The sequence below is a fragment of the Pholcus phalangioides genome, unplaced genomic scaffold (genome assembly GCF_987345545.1).
Source record: "Pholcus phalangioides strain wild (caught in Gottingen) unplaced genomic scaffold, Ppha-v1.0 ptg000004l_1, whole genome shotgun sequence".
Classification (NCBI taxonomy): domain Eukaryota; kingdom Metazoa; phylum Arthropoda; class Arachnida; order Araneae; family Pholcidae; genus Pholcus; species Pholcus phalangioides.
Window position 1 is genome coordinate 20,272,289 of NW_028301597.1, and position 14,629 is coordinate 20,286,917.

Sequence of the window (14,629 nt, forward strand, 5' to 3'; positions counted from 1 at the left end):
TTGTAAGTATTCCAAACTCCCCCCCTCCTCCCGTCAGCACCCCACTCCCCCCTCCTCCAAAAAAGAAAAGGAGAAATGTGGAAAGTAAAAGAAAGAAAGAGTAACAAGAAGCACCACACAGAGAAAGAAAAAGTTCAACTCTGACAGATATTAATCGAAGTTCAGGGGCAAGAAATTATAATGTGGTCGCCCGTTTTCGAACGCGTCTATTCGCCGAGAGCTTATCGATCAAAAAGCCCCAGAGAAGAAAAGCCTTCACAGAAGAAGAAGCAGAGAAGGAAAAGGTTTGAGAAGGAGGGAGTTGTGCAAAGGAAAAGCCTTGTGTGTGTGTGTATGTGTGTGTGCCTCTAGAAAGAGAACGGGCATCACTAAAGCAGGGTGTAAAGGAAAACTTGGTGCTAGGGGCACACGTTCCATCAAAAGCAGCGACTCCAGCCCGGTTGTTGTCAGTCAGGAGAGGTACCTCTGGCGAAGCAGTCGCGGTGCGCGCTTTCCCGAGTGAGCAGTGGTGTGTGCATACACTACACACACACACACGCATACACTCTCTTCTCACAGTCTTGGAAAAAGAACGAGCGAGAGCTGTTTGGTCGGCTTCATAACGAGCAAAAGCCGATCGCACGCACGCAACTCACCCCCTCTAACCAACCATCGGCAGTCTACATCAGGACTTCGTCGACGGAGCAAGCCAGTTCGGCCTCTGACACCGAGCAGTGAAGATGCATCCCTGATGCAAGCCTGAGTCCAGGATCTCTCTCTCTCAGTCTCACACATACTAACTCAGAGCACGGAATCTTCTCTCTCACTCTCGATGTTTTGATGTCCCTTTTACCTCTCTTCTCCTTGTTCTGGAACAAAATGTCCTGAAAAGTTTCGCTGCTTGTCATTTCTGGCGGAATCCGGTGCGATAAAACTTTTTACCTATTAATTTTTATGGCCTGATGAACTTTTATGGGAAAGACTTTTTCATTTTTCTGACGGAGACTTCCTTTTATTGAAGGGACTGAAGCCGGTCAGCTCAAGTGGCTGCTTGCTGTGTGTGTGTGTGTTGCTGTGGCATGTGCGCTGGACTTCTCCTCACACTTGAAAAGTAAACATCATTTGCAAAAGTGGTTTTTTTTGAAGTGCTGCATGTCCTTCAAACACCGTTAATGCGTTCATTTCTATTTTAAAAGTGGGACATTAGAGAATTTGCATCGATAAGAAATTGAAGTGACTTGAAAAAAAATATTTAATCTGATGTAGGACGTAACGATCATCACACGTTAATATAGAAATTGTCATTTCAAAAGGAATTCTGGGGAATCTGTCAAGGACTAAATACAATTTGACAACGATAACTTTTACAGTGAGTTTTGTTTTGTTTATTTAAATCAATCTAGTCCGATATCAGTGCTGTGATTTGTCAAGTCTAAGAAAATAGAAAAACTCGTTAAATTTAAATTGTCGTTCCGACTGCCAGAGTTCCAATCGTGTATCCAAACATGAGTTCATACCAGTTCGTCAATTCCCTGACGTCTTGCTACGGACAGAGGGGAGGAGATTCCTCGAGCCAGGACTATTACACGCCTCAGGTTCAGACCTACGGTGGTTGTTACAGCGGACCGGGCTCCCCGGTGCAACAGTACGGCCCTTACCCGCAGCACAGCATACCGCACCTCCAGAACGGTGGCGGTGACCACCACTTCAACAGCTGCAGCCAGAGGCTGACGCACCCGAATGCGAGTCAGAGCCCGCGGACGCCGACACCGTCGGTGACGCCGGTTCCCAGCTGCAAGTACGCGGAACCCAGCACGGCATCCCCACAAGACCTTAGCACGAACGCGTCCCATCCCCCACCGCCGGCAAGTAGTCCAGAGTCGAGGACATCACCTGTCGTATCACCTAGGCAGAGCTCTCAGCAACCACCGGCGACGGTTCAACACCATTCCTCATCGTCTCAGCCATCGGCACAGCAGGCACCGAACCCGAGCACCCAGTCGCAAGCACAGCAGCAGCAGCAGCAGCAGGCCAGTCCTCAGCAGGCCCAGGCAGCACCACAACCAACGCAAGATTCGACTTCGCCGCAGCAGGGGCAACAGAAACCCAATTACACTAACAACCCACCACAGATTTATCCATGGATGAGAAAGGTACACGTTGGTCAAAGTAAGTGCCAAAAAACACGAACTTTTATTTTATATTTTTCTCCTTGTTTGCTTTTTTTCAACTACACAAATTTTAGGATATTAGGCAATAAATGCTGCTTTCAATTAAATTTCTTGTCTTCTTTAATAGCACAATTTTTTCTAGATATGTCTCGTATTGCATATTTTCCCAATTTTTACGTGTAGAAAATCTTTTTCTAAATGATAACATTTATCTCAAAACACAAAAACCTGCTCTCTGCAGCACTCAAAAAATAATTTCTCACATATATTTATTGCGTAGCAATATTTAAATATTTCGGCATAGTTCAAGCAAGTATAAGTCAATATTATTGGAAATTCATTTGTTATCTGACCACGAGACGAATCGATTTCAATACTAATCGTAAATCAAGATCTGGTACTTTTGTCTTTCATCACCGTGAAATGGTTTTCATAATATAATTAAGAGCAATGATATGTTTCTTCAATTATTACATGAGAATAATTCATGTCTATGAGAAATATCAGAACTTTTATTCAAGATCGATGACGATCCCATAATCAATTCGCAATTGATAAATTCTCAAGTCATATCACGGCATAGAAATCCCTTCCCATTAGAAAACGGACAAGGATTCGGCGGGAAGGAGCAGTAAGAACGAGAATCTATTTCATCGATAGGAAAAAGGCCTTCAATTCCGTCGGATCATTAACTCTTCGAAACAATCAGCTCTGAACATGCTTCTTAATGTTTCTAATGGAAATGTACGAGATTCAAAAAAGATTTCCGTGAGATGTATGTTCTCTATTTTTTTTTTTCTACTCATTATTTTACTTCGTGTCTATCTCTTTTACTCATCGCCGATTGACATGTATCCCGATAAATTAAAAAGATGAAAAGAGTTGGACGTAATTAGAAATTTAAGAAAAGAATTCACGTTAATTTTTACGATTCGAATTCACTCAACGGAAATTCCTGATAAGCTTCAAACACCAGCATTAAAAGTTATATATGTTGAAAGAAATTATCAGTATTTAAACTAAATAATTTTAAGTAATAAAGTAAATAAATTTCATCTACAGTACATAGTAAGTTAACGGAGTTAGTTTTATAAACATGGACGTATTTCCATGATGAGATTTTTAACTAATATCAACATTTTCCCAACGAATTCGTCTTAAGATTATATTTCAAAATTGTCAAATAATATTTTACAAGTTTCCTCCAAATACGCTGTAAAATATTTTTTTTTACAATATAAAAGTTGAAAAAAAATTGAAGTTTGAAATTATTATGATAGACGTGTAAAAATCTTGTATATTCATTATGGAAAAATATTTCAAACTACATTACTGGCAAAAAAATATAATTAACTATATCTATAAGTTATGAATTTTTAATTAATTTAAGAAACCCTAGCAACCTTCACTTTTGCTTTTTTTTTTGCTATAGATTCTTTGGATAAATTTTACTATATTAATGTTAAATTTCTACAAACAAGCTCCTAGAAATTTTTGTATGGAAGATTAAAAAATATATATATGGATTTTTTTTAAAGAATTTTTCATCATTTAAGATAAAACTAATGACGTAAAATTTATTTTAAATTTATGTCCTAAAAACTTATTTGCAATTAAAGTTTAGTTTTCTGAGGTATTAGAACTTTTTCACATGAATCGATCCAAAATATTTTCAGTTCAATTTCTGCCTTTTACATTTTAATACGTATTTTTTTATTACATAGATTATTATTACACGCGACCGAATATAGTGGAAAACGGCTTCCTAACGATTCGATAACTTCTTATAAACCAGAAGTCAGAAATTCCATTGTTTTAATGAATTAGAAAGTCATAAAAGTAACTTTGGCCAATCATCATTGTTTTGTAATAAATACATATATCCCAAAAAAAGAAAAAAAGAAAGAATAATAATAATATACTTACAAAAAAAGAAATGTAATAATTTATCAAAATTCGTCTAATAAACAACGAAAGATTTACTCTTCTCCTTTCGTCTTATCAATCATAGCCGCAACACTTCATATGAACGAGCATACATATGTATACACGACGGATATAGACCGTCATAAAAGAAAAAAAAGGGCGAAAAACCATTTGTTTTCTTATCATTTTATCAAATCTGTATCTCTATTAGTAATTATAATTAGATTTTTCTTTCTTTTTTATTTCTCCTTCTCATTCATTAATAAAAGGCAGACAGTCGTAATCTTATTTTCGCACGCGAACCATTCGTAAGTTTCGCAAAGAATAAAGACGAAGTGGGTTTCATTTATTTAGATCAAAAAAAAGGAGGAACGATTACAACAGGGATTCCCAGACTTTTTTATATTCGCGGCAACCCCCCGCTTGATCTCGAGACACTTCCGAAGCACCCCGAAGTACTGTGACCACAACGTTCGGGAATGAAAGTTTTATTATTATTTTCGATATATGTAATTTTATTCCGGACATTCGCGGGTTCCTAGGTACACCCTTTGGGAATCAATAGATTACAAAAAGTTGAGATAACGTAATAACACCACGAACAAAGACTTATACTGTTCTCTTTAAACGATATTTTTATCATACATAACTATTTGGTATTTATTGTTACATATTTCAATATATGAATATTTGGAAAAAAGAAAATCTCCACCAAAGGGGCAAAAATATGTCATTTCTTATTTTCTTTGAATATTCGTTATATTCAACTCGTTGTTTTAAATTGTTGCATAATTACAAGTATGGTATAGAATAAGATGATTAAAATATAATTGGAAAATTTACTACGTAATTTGAAAATTTTGGAAATTATTACATTATTTAAAAAATTGGAAGTAACTTTAGAAATTGAAATAACACTGAAGAAATAAGAAAAGCACAAGAATATAAATACACACATACTTTCAATTTTTTAGTTTTTTTTCGATTTTCTTTTAAAAATATATATATTTTTTAAAATTGGCTGTGGAATAAGATAAACTGAGAAGAAATGTTGGTACTCTCACTATCGAGATAGTATAACTCAGTGGTTCTCAACCTTTTTTGACTCACGGATCCCTTTTTGGCATATAATTTCTATGGCGGAGCCCCCGTAGGACTATTTTTTACTTATTCATCAAAGTTACTGATTTATTTTTATTATTTAAAAGTAATTATAATTATCTTTTTCAAATTAACTGTTTTTTTTAAATTATTTTCCTCGAGTGGCCGCGGAGCCCCTGAAGAGTGCACACGAAGCACCGATTGAGAACCGCTGGTATAACTCGTTGTTTTGAATTCTACAAAAATTTACCAAAGAGAGAGGAGAGAGATAATTAATTGCTAAAAAAAATTATACTGTTATCATTCATGAGAGGAAAAATATTTATTTTGATACGGACTCGACCATCAATTTTAACACGGCCCGAATTTAAGATTTACATTTTCATATGAGAAAAAATTAGCGAAATTAAAAACAACATTATCCTTTCTCCAAAATTATAAGTTGCAGCGATTGATGAATATTTAGTGATAGTAAATGTTGATTGATAACCATAAAAACCCAATTTTTTTACGTACGAAAACAATGAGCGAAAAAAAATTAAAAATATTTGTTAATAAATACAGTCAAACATTGGGGGGGGGATATGCTATAGTTTAGAATATATTACGCTTGAATATTATCTGTTGTCAGTGTTCATTGAAAAAAAGAGAAAAACTATTCTACGTATTGTAGGCATTGAAACTGCATTACAACTATACCGAGAGACTGAGTGATATACAGTATAACTTCTCATTTCCGGTCACCGGAGGTTCAAAAAAATTCGTTCGTATAAGAGGAACGACCGTTAATCAAGAGTTTGAAATCCATACTTTTATTATGTGTGGGAAAATTATTATTTGGCCGTAAAACAAAGAGTGACCGCATCTGAGGGGGTGTCCGTTAAGAGAGGTTTTACTGTATTATTAATATGACTGAACATGGGATTGACTTTTCCGAAATTACTACAAAATAATATAATTCTACACACCTAATTCTTTCCTTTTTCATTGGTTAAAAAAATTCATTAATCAACTCAGTGATCGGCAGACTCCATTTATCTGATGAGCGAGTTGATACCACGTAATCGCGAATCGATAAATTATGTACTTTCGGTCGATGTGGTTTCATCGGTTTCTCTCGAACCATCATCTGAAAGAATATTTAGAAATGTTTTCTCTTCTCAAAATAAGGATAGGATTTTTATGGAAAGAAATATCTGGATGAGATGCTTATCAGAACTCTATCACTCTATCAGAACTTGTATTACAGTATTTGCATTATATATATGTAGAGCTACACTGAGTGACTCTTTTTATTCGAGCGATTCGGATCGCAAAAATATTTTAGGCATCGAACATGCCTAGGTTATTAAACGTAACTCTACACGCTACTTGAAACAGCCGTGAATTGTTTTCTGCCGTAAATTCGGTAAACGCATGGTCTTCCCCAATTGTTCAAAAATCTTCCATATAGAAATGCCTTATTCAGCCGTACACATCGTAAAGTGTACACATCGCAGCTCTTAGGGGCATCGCCAACCTTGGTATGTGGAGGAGGGGGGGGGGGTGATGGCGAGCTGAAGATTTTGATTTGTGTGCCAGTTTTTTTTTTTAACTGGTTCTTTCATATTCTGGGGAGCCTCACATGACCATGAATCGGGCGAGGGAGCCACGGGTGACTAAACTTTGAGAACAACTGTCCTAAACCCAATGTTTCTCAAACTTTTGCCAACCGCGACTCCCTTTCTATAGTCATTGTTTATTCGCGGCTCCTGAGAATAGCCCCAAAAAGAGCCACTTTATGTCGTTGAGTAGGCACACATCAATATGAACGACTCAACGCGACGCCCTCGACAAACGTTGCTGTTTTGGAGCCCTAGGAGCCACCACGCACACTTTGAGAAATATTATCCTAAATTGAAATTGTTGTAGCATAAATTGTTAACAATGCAAATTTGTTAGTAATTGTTAACAAATTTGTAGCAAAAGAAAAAAGTCAAATAGATCCTTCGGTTCAGGAAAATGGCCAAGGAGAAAATGACCGTATAAGATAGTACAATAGCCTAGAATTACGGTTGTTCTTAAATATTTTGCTGCCCTCAAGTGTTGGTGCGGCGCGTGTGGCCTATATATACCAACCTACCAAAAATCCTTACATATTTTTCTTTTTTGCACTATAGGTAAATGAAAAAAAATTGCACATTCAATTCTATTGCGTGATGTGGAGATGCTCTATAATTTTCTTTTTCCCATATAAAGTCATTGTAGCTTGATGTGCTGAAAATCCAGGATGGGGGCATTGAAATGTCCTGCTTGTCTGTCTGTCTCTATGTTTGATTTTTAATAAGATATGACTTGTGTTTTCGATATGCCACATCTGCTTATTGATGAAAATGGAAATCAGGACTTCGTTTATATAAGTTGAAGTTTTTCAGTACCATATACATAGTCAATGAATTTCGATGAAATTTTGAAGTCTTTTTTTTAAGGCCCGGTGAAGCTGCAGCCTTTGCACCAGCTCAAGTCTGGACCTACCGAGAATGAAAAAAAAAACTAGTTATGTAATTAAAGTACGAAATTCACAAATCGATGCAAGAGACGGGTTCGTTTCCCGATATTTTCAAGAAGTATAACGAAACGCATTCAGCCCTTGATCAAACCTCAAGCCCATATTGAACGGATAGAAATAGACTTTTTTTAGCCGTTCTATAAAACTTTAAAAGAAAAATCGCCAGAAATTAATATTGAATACGTTTATTTATCGGGACACATCTAAATTTTAAAAAAAAAACGTTTCGACGGCCAAGCCATTTCAACGACATATATTATATATTAGCTTACGGCATGAGGTGGTTCCGGAGTAGTGTGGTGTAATTTTACGCGCATACAAAGATCTATCCTTGATCAACACAAAGTCGCAGCTGTAATTTGCGGTTTGGTTTTGGAGGTCTTATCTACCGAAGGACATTAGTTTAATTGGGGAGAGGGCAACTGTGCAGAGGAGGTTGGTGTGTGGATATCATTAGCCGGAATGATTGGGTTATGTTACACGTGGCGTTTCCATTGAAAAGAATAAAATAGGGGTTTAGTGCGTGAACGAGACTCGCTTGAAGTCCTGCGTGAGATTTGCACCCGAGATGGGGGGGGGGGGGTACTTGAAGGCTCATTCCACGCAAAATATTTGAAAATTTTCAAGTAGGGCTACAGTCGTACATCGGCTAACGAAGATGATCCGCTCCGGAATCACGTTCGTTAGCCGAAATCTTCGTAAGCCGAAACGGGATTTCCCATGGGTTTCTATGAAAAAATTTTTGATTCGTTCTAGCTTCTGCCCGAAATTTGAAGATCAGTTTTTTGTTGGGTTTTTTTTTTTAAACACCGAGGAACGCTAGAAAAAAGACAAAAACTGTCTGAATGCTTAGCTGAACAGCTTCAAAATTGGATGAACGAGAACTTACAGGAAAATGAGATACTGAAGTTATATTTTTGTTTTACATTGTGTCAACACAAACATCAGCTTTAGTCTACTCATGCAGGTGTTGGCACGACCCAGTCTAGTTCGTAGGTGCTCCCAAATATTTGTGATTTGGTCAGCTTATTTCTGTGTTTGATACATGCAGATAGAAAAGAAAAGCCCCTAGAATGTCCAGACTGTTCGGTTTGATGCTCGGAGTCTTGTACTCAAAGAAAGCATGCTGCTCCTTTCTATTTCAATACATTTTCGAGATTCAGTTGAATCTTTCATTTTACATGAAATGATTCAAACATTCAGAAAGTGAAGTGTAGGGACATCTGCAAGAGGATTCCGAGGCGGACATGAGTTAATTGGACTCATGTGAGAGCAATTCTGATAATGATTGTGGCTGAAATACAGTTCATGACCCGGTTGTTTGTTTAATGTTGGCGCATTCATCTTTATCAACGAAAGCTTTCGTTAGCCAAGGCAGAAAAATCACGAAAAAAATCATCGTAGGCAGAAAAATTTGTAAGCCGAAACGTTCGTTAGCCGAGGTCTCACTGTGTTCAAATTTTCACTTTCTAGATACGGTGGATTCTCATTGAAAATCGGCCAAAAGTTATTCAACAAATCCCTAGATAAGACAGAAAATTCGATTTTCTGACAAGGATAGAACGAAACAATTGTTCTGATTTATGTGAAGTTTAGTTGAGAGCATTTTCAGAGCACAAACAGAATCTACCAAACTAAAGTTATCGCAATGAGAGTGGATGACCCACTGAAACAGAATGTATGGAAATGGAAGTGTGTGGAGTTTGTTATCTATTTTTTGTTTCCGATATTTCAATGATGCACCTTCCGACGAATGATGCACCTTCTGCATTCTGAGGGATCAGGGGTTAATCATGACAGTGCGTAATTGAAGAGGCGAGAGAACTACTTTCAAGACGATAGTCAGCAGAGGACTATGCTTATTTTATCATATATGAAATCTCGGTATTCTTGAGTACCAGATCATTGAAGTGAAAGAACCTTGCCTCCTTCTGCATCAGGGGATTTTCACCAGCTGTGCTTGGAGAGATTTCAGGGGGTTCCAGTTCATGAACTTGGATGAGAAAACAATTAACTCGTATTCACATTGCTATATACTGAGTGTTAATTTGTAAAGCGGGTTCACGTGGCATTCATTCTATTGGGGTTCGTGGACTTCATCTAATTGAAACAGGCAGTGCCGTCTTAACGCATGGGCCCACCACGGCCCGGGGTCCTCAAGAGAATAGGGCCTCAGAAAAATGAGAAGTGGTTGAATTTTTCGAGAATTTGCCAGATAGGGCCTCAAAAAAATCACTTGGCCCAGGGGCCCGTGATGCTCTTAAGACGGCCCTGGACACAGGAGTTCTGCGAACTTCATCTAATCGACATAAGTGGGTCCGTGGACTTCAAATTAGACTAAAGAGTCTGTGGATGTGTGTGATTCCACAAAAGCTTAAGAACCACCTGTTTCACATGAACTGCCCCGGGTCAAGTTGACTGGAAATCGCTCAGGTGTTCCAATTAATTCCCCTCTCCCCCCCCCCCAAACTGGATTTCACGAGTAGCAAAAGCAAAGCAATCTAGGCACCAGAAATGTTTTTTAGGGGGGCGGGGGGGAGGAAACCAATTTTCTTTTTCCTAAAACAAATGGTAAATAATATTTCTTGCAAATTTTCCTCGACATAATAATTCCCTTTCATGTTGGTAGATTATCCTCAGACCAGTGTCTTCTTAATGTGTGAGAGTATTCGGACACATCACAGACACCTCAGGTACACTGAAGATCCTCATGAAGGTCATTCAAAAACATTCAAGGTCCTCCTTAATTGTCTCGTTAAACTATGCAAACTGGCCATGAGCATAGGCACCGGAAAATGGGAAATGAGGCTGTTTGATTCCCCCCCCCCCCAATAATTACTGAATATACGATGCAATGAACCACTCCTTCTCCACCTCCTATGCTTATTCACGTGCCTCCATAATACAGTACAATCATTTTAGGGAACGAGAGGGAAGGGGCGATCGTCCTTCTCTGCTCCCGCCTACGAAACAACAAGGCTGATAATTCCGGCCAGGTTGAGGATGGGGGCTTCTGAAAATCCTTTGCCCGGCTCCCATGATATCAGTCGACCTTGAATCAGACTCCAATTCAGTGGTCACACATAGTAAATTTTGAGTGCCAAATTTGATTAACTGATCGAATAATTATTCCTTCTATTATTAGACAGATGAAATCAGAAGCTTTAACTAACATCGAGATAGTTAATGATAAAACAGTTAACGGAAATTTCCGCTAACTCGATGACCCGCTGATGAATGCGGTGAATCAAATCTGAAGACTAGTTGACTCTTTATCAGATGGAGTGGAGGATGCAGAGCGACGAGCGTTCCAAGTTCGACTTGGAAACGTTTGTTGAGAGTAATTCAGTCGTTCAGTTTCGATTTCCAAGTCGTAGCTTTTCCTTTCACCGAAATTCGTTCACGCATTTTGTCACTCGCCGCTCAACCTCGAAAAGCGCATGATGGTGGTGGTGGTGATGATGATGCGGTTGGGTAGTCTTGAAAGATACAAACTTTCGTCACCCCTCCTACGCATACTCGAGAGAACCTCAGAGGTACTTCAAGAAAGATAGAGCAAAACGGTAACTTGGTTCCTCAAATATACAAGAAAGAAAGAGAGAGAGACAGGGGGGGGGGTGAGACGCCAAGTTACGCAGCTCTTGTTCTTATGTAGTACGTACTCTGAAAATCATCTCTTCACTGTTAAGCCAAGTGTGGTTCAGTCACTCCATCTTCAGCAGCAATGATTGCCTTGAAATTCGCCGAAACCGCTGCTGTAACTTATTTACGCTGAAGAGCGGAATCAAATGCCGCGAGACAATTGACAAATTATACCGGCTCATCGTTGCAAGTCCAGATTTTGCAGCTCAGCGGACTCTTGTCCGTCTTTTTCCCCCTCGCATCATCCATCCCTTTTATACCTTTTCTATTACTGTTGCCCTTCCCCCACCCCACCCCCGCTCACCCCCAGAATGCCGCGACTATAACTCGAGACTACCGTCGACGAGAAGAGACAGACATCGGATAAGAGAAGAGAATGTGCATTGAAGATTATTGATGACCGTCGTCACGCGTTTAATCTGGGTTTCATGATTTGGTTGCAGCGTGCAATTCGAGATTGCGAAAAGATCCAATTTAGGAAATAATTTGCCACTTGCTCAGCAAAGAAACAGATACGACACACGCGCTTGTGCTGCGCGCACACATACGTTGGTGCTAAGCTAGCACTGCTTTTCTCTATCTGTTATCGATGTAGAACAGTGTTTCCCGAAGTGTAGGCAATATCGAGCCCTGAGAGCGATGGAATGGTCTGAGGGGGCGGCAGAAAGTAAGGGTATAACACAGGATCCTATGGATTGGTTTGAGTTGGGGGTGATGAGAGAAAAAAATGTCTGAAGAAGGAGGTGATGGAACTAAAAGTTTGGGAAACTATGATGTAAGTCAAAATGACGTTCCAGTAACATTAATTGCATTTATGACTTTTAATTATATTCGTTTAGTGATTAAACGGTTTGAGCCAAGGGTGTTTAACCTTTAGGACATTGCGGGCCACTTCATTGGTTTCAAAATGTTTAAATTATCTAGAAAGTGATTTGTAAATGTGCCGCGGGCCGCTTGAGTAATCCTTAAATATACTGCGGGTCACTTAAGTGATCTAGAACTAAGGGTCACGGGTAGCTGAAGTGCTCTAGAATTTTGCCGCGTCGATGCCGCGGTTTACTTAAATGATCTGGAACTGTGCAGAGGGTCACTCAAGTGGTTTTCGGCCACATAAATGAAGGTGGAACTGCATCACGGGAATGCGCAACATTTCCAGATCACTCAAGTGGCCTGCTGCACATTAATAGATCTCTTGCGTGACCCGCGGCACACTTCAAGATCAGCTGTTTCATTTTTTTACAAATTAGGGTTTTAGTTCTCACGCCATATAAGATTATTCCGATGGTCACAATTGACCCGCAGGCCGTAGGTTGAGCATGTACAGTTTAAGCCGAAGCTTTTAATCGATCGAATTTCAATCGATTTAATAAAATAAAGAGTGGTAACATCTCTAGGCTTACATTAGATGTAAGCAACACGTCGATGTTCATCGTTCCAACAGGGCAGTGATTCCCAAATGATGTGCCTTCAGACCAGTTAGGGGGGTACTGAAAATCCGGCTTTCATTTCCATCCACTGCGTCGCAATTTCGGATGCCTCGAAGTCAGGCTGCCTCCATAAAATCAGGCAAGGACGCCACGAACATGAAAAATTTGAATATAGATGGAGAATATACAGAGAACACTATGGCTATATACACGGTCTTCAACCTTTTTCGTATCTCATGTGCAGTCTATGCCAGTGTTTTCCAAAGTGGGTAATATCGCCCTCGTTGGGAGATGGAATGGTCCGGGCGGGGGGGGGGGGGTTGATAGAGAAGCTACGGTATAACATAGGCTCCTATAGGGTCACTCGAGTTGGGGGTGATGAGGGAAAAAAATGTTCTATTTTTCAAATTAAGAACAAAAAGTTGAGAACCGCTGGTCTATGTCATAGTTTCCCAAACTTTTTGTTCCCCCATCGCCCCCTTCTTCAGAATTTTTTTTTCTCTCATCGCCCTCCTACTCAAGCGAACCCATAAGATCCTATGTTAAACCAGTAGTTTCTATCGCTCCCCCCCCCCCGGATCACCCACCAGGGGGCGATATTACCCACACTGATCTATACGAATGTTTTTCAATTAGTATATAGGCCTACCTGAGGGACCCCGTTGGTCACACTCCGAAGGAACCAAAAATACCCCCTGCGTGGTAGCTGCTCACCCAGCATTCACCAATACGCATTTAGAAGCGTGATTGATGAATATTTTACACCTTAAAATTCAATTTTACTCCGTCAAATTTCGTTGAGAGTGAAAAAACTCCTTCGAATTTTGTGTTGGTAATTTTTTTTCCGATACTTATTTCTGTTTTTTATTAAAAAAATTAAAAGAATGTTCCTGTCTTTCGAAACCTGCGGCTTAAAATTTTGGGAGAAGGAGTGAAATTATTTTTCAAAAGTTTTTTTTTCGGATAACCCTGTGCTTTTACCATATTTACACTATAACTTTTGCTTTGTTTAAAACTCATTCCGAGGTGCTCTTCTTGTGGAGCACCCTCTGAAAAACTATTGGTATATGGCAATCATCAATCAGGGCTTCTCAAAAGCATCCTAGCACCTCCCAAGGACCAAGTGATTTTTTGAGGTATCCAAACCTGAATACCAATTCACATACTTACCCTTGAAAATCGTTAGTAGTTCTTACTATCATGAGCCCATTGCACTTGAGGGCCCCAGACCGAACCCGGGTGGGGGTCCATGCGTTAAGACGGCACTCCTAGCAGTAGAAGATCGTTCAACTGACAACTCTGGCTTATAAAATCATAAGTTCTAAAACTCGGACTTGACTCTAAAGAGCAAGAGCTCTTAATCTTTTTTGTGTTTCATAGACCTTTTGTACCAATAAAAGGAAAGCCACGGATCTCTTTACAGAATAATGTCCCTAATATCCAGCTCATAATAATTTAAAAACAGTAAGTTGTTTTCTCTTCCAAGCTCATTGACCCTCTGAGACCTCACCAAAGACCCCTCAATGGGTCCGTGCACTCCTGGTAAAGAGCCGCTACACTGAAAGTATAAATAAATATTCGACAAAAAAACCACTTCCAATCGGGGCCGCAACTTGGGGGGGGGGCAGGTGGATTTGGTGCCCAAGCGCACCCTTTAACCCCCCCCCCTTTCAGCATTACTAGGGGGCACAAAATGCGTACTTGCCCCGGCTGACCAAGCATCTAGCTGCGCCCCCCCCCCCCCAATATTGAATTCAGGGGCATAGGAACCACTTTAAACATGTGAGTGCTCAATTAGGTCCCATGTAAGAGATTTTGATGTCTGAATAAAATAT

At 39.4% G+C, this 14,629-nt stretch overlaps 1 protein-coding gene across 2 annotated transcripts in view; it reads left to right on the forward strand.

The window, feature by feature from the left end:
* Positions 1 to 373: 373 nt before the first annotated feature.
* LOC149086727 (uncharacterized) overlaps positions 374 to 14,629 on the forward strand; it is a 74,350-nt gene continuing 60,094 nt past the window's right edge. For both annotated transcript variants that reach the window (XM_089231082.1, XM_089231083.1), the window contains exon 1: positions 374 to 2,148. In XM_089231082.1, coding sequence (XP_089087208.1) covers positions 1,485 to 2,148 — 664 coding nt within the window. In that variant the 5' untranslated portion in view covers positions 374 to 1,484. The remainder of the gene's footprint in view (positions 2,149 to 14,629) is intronic.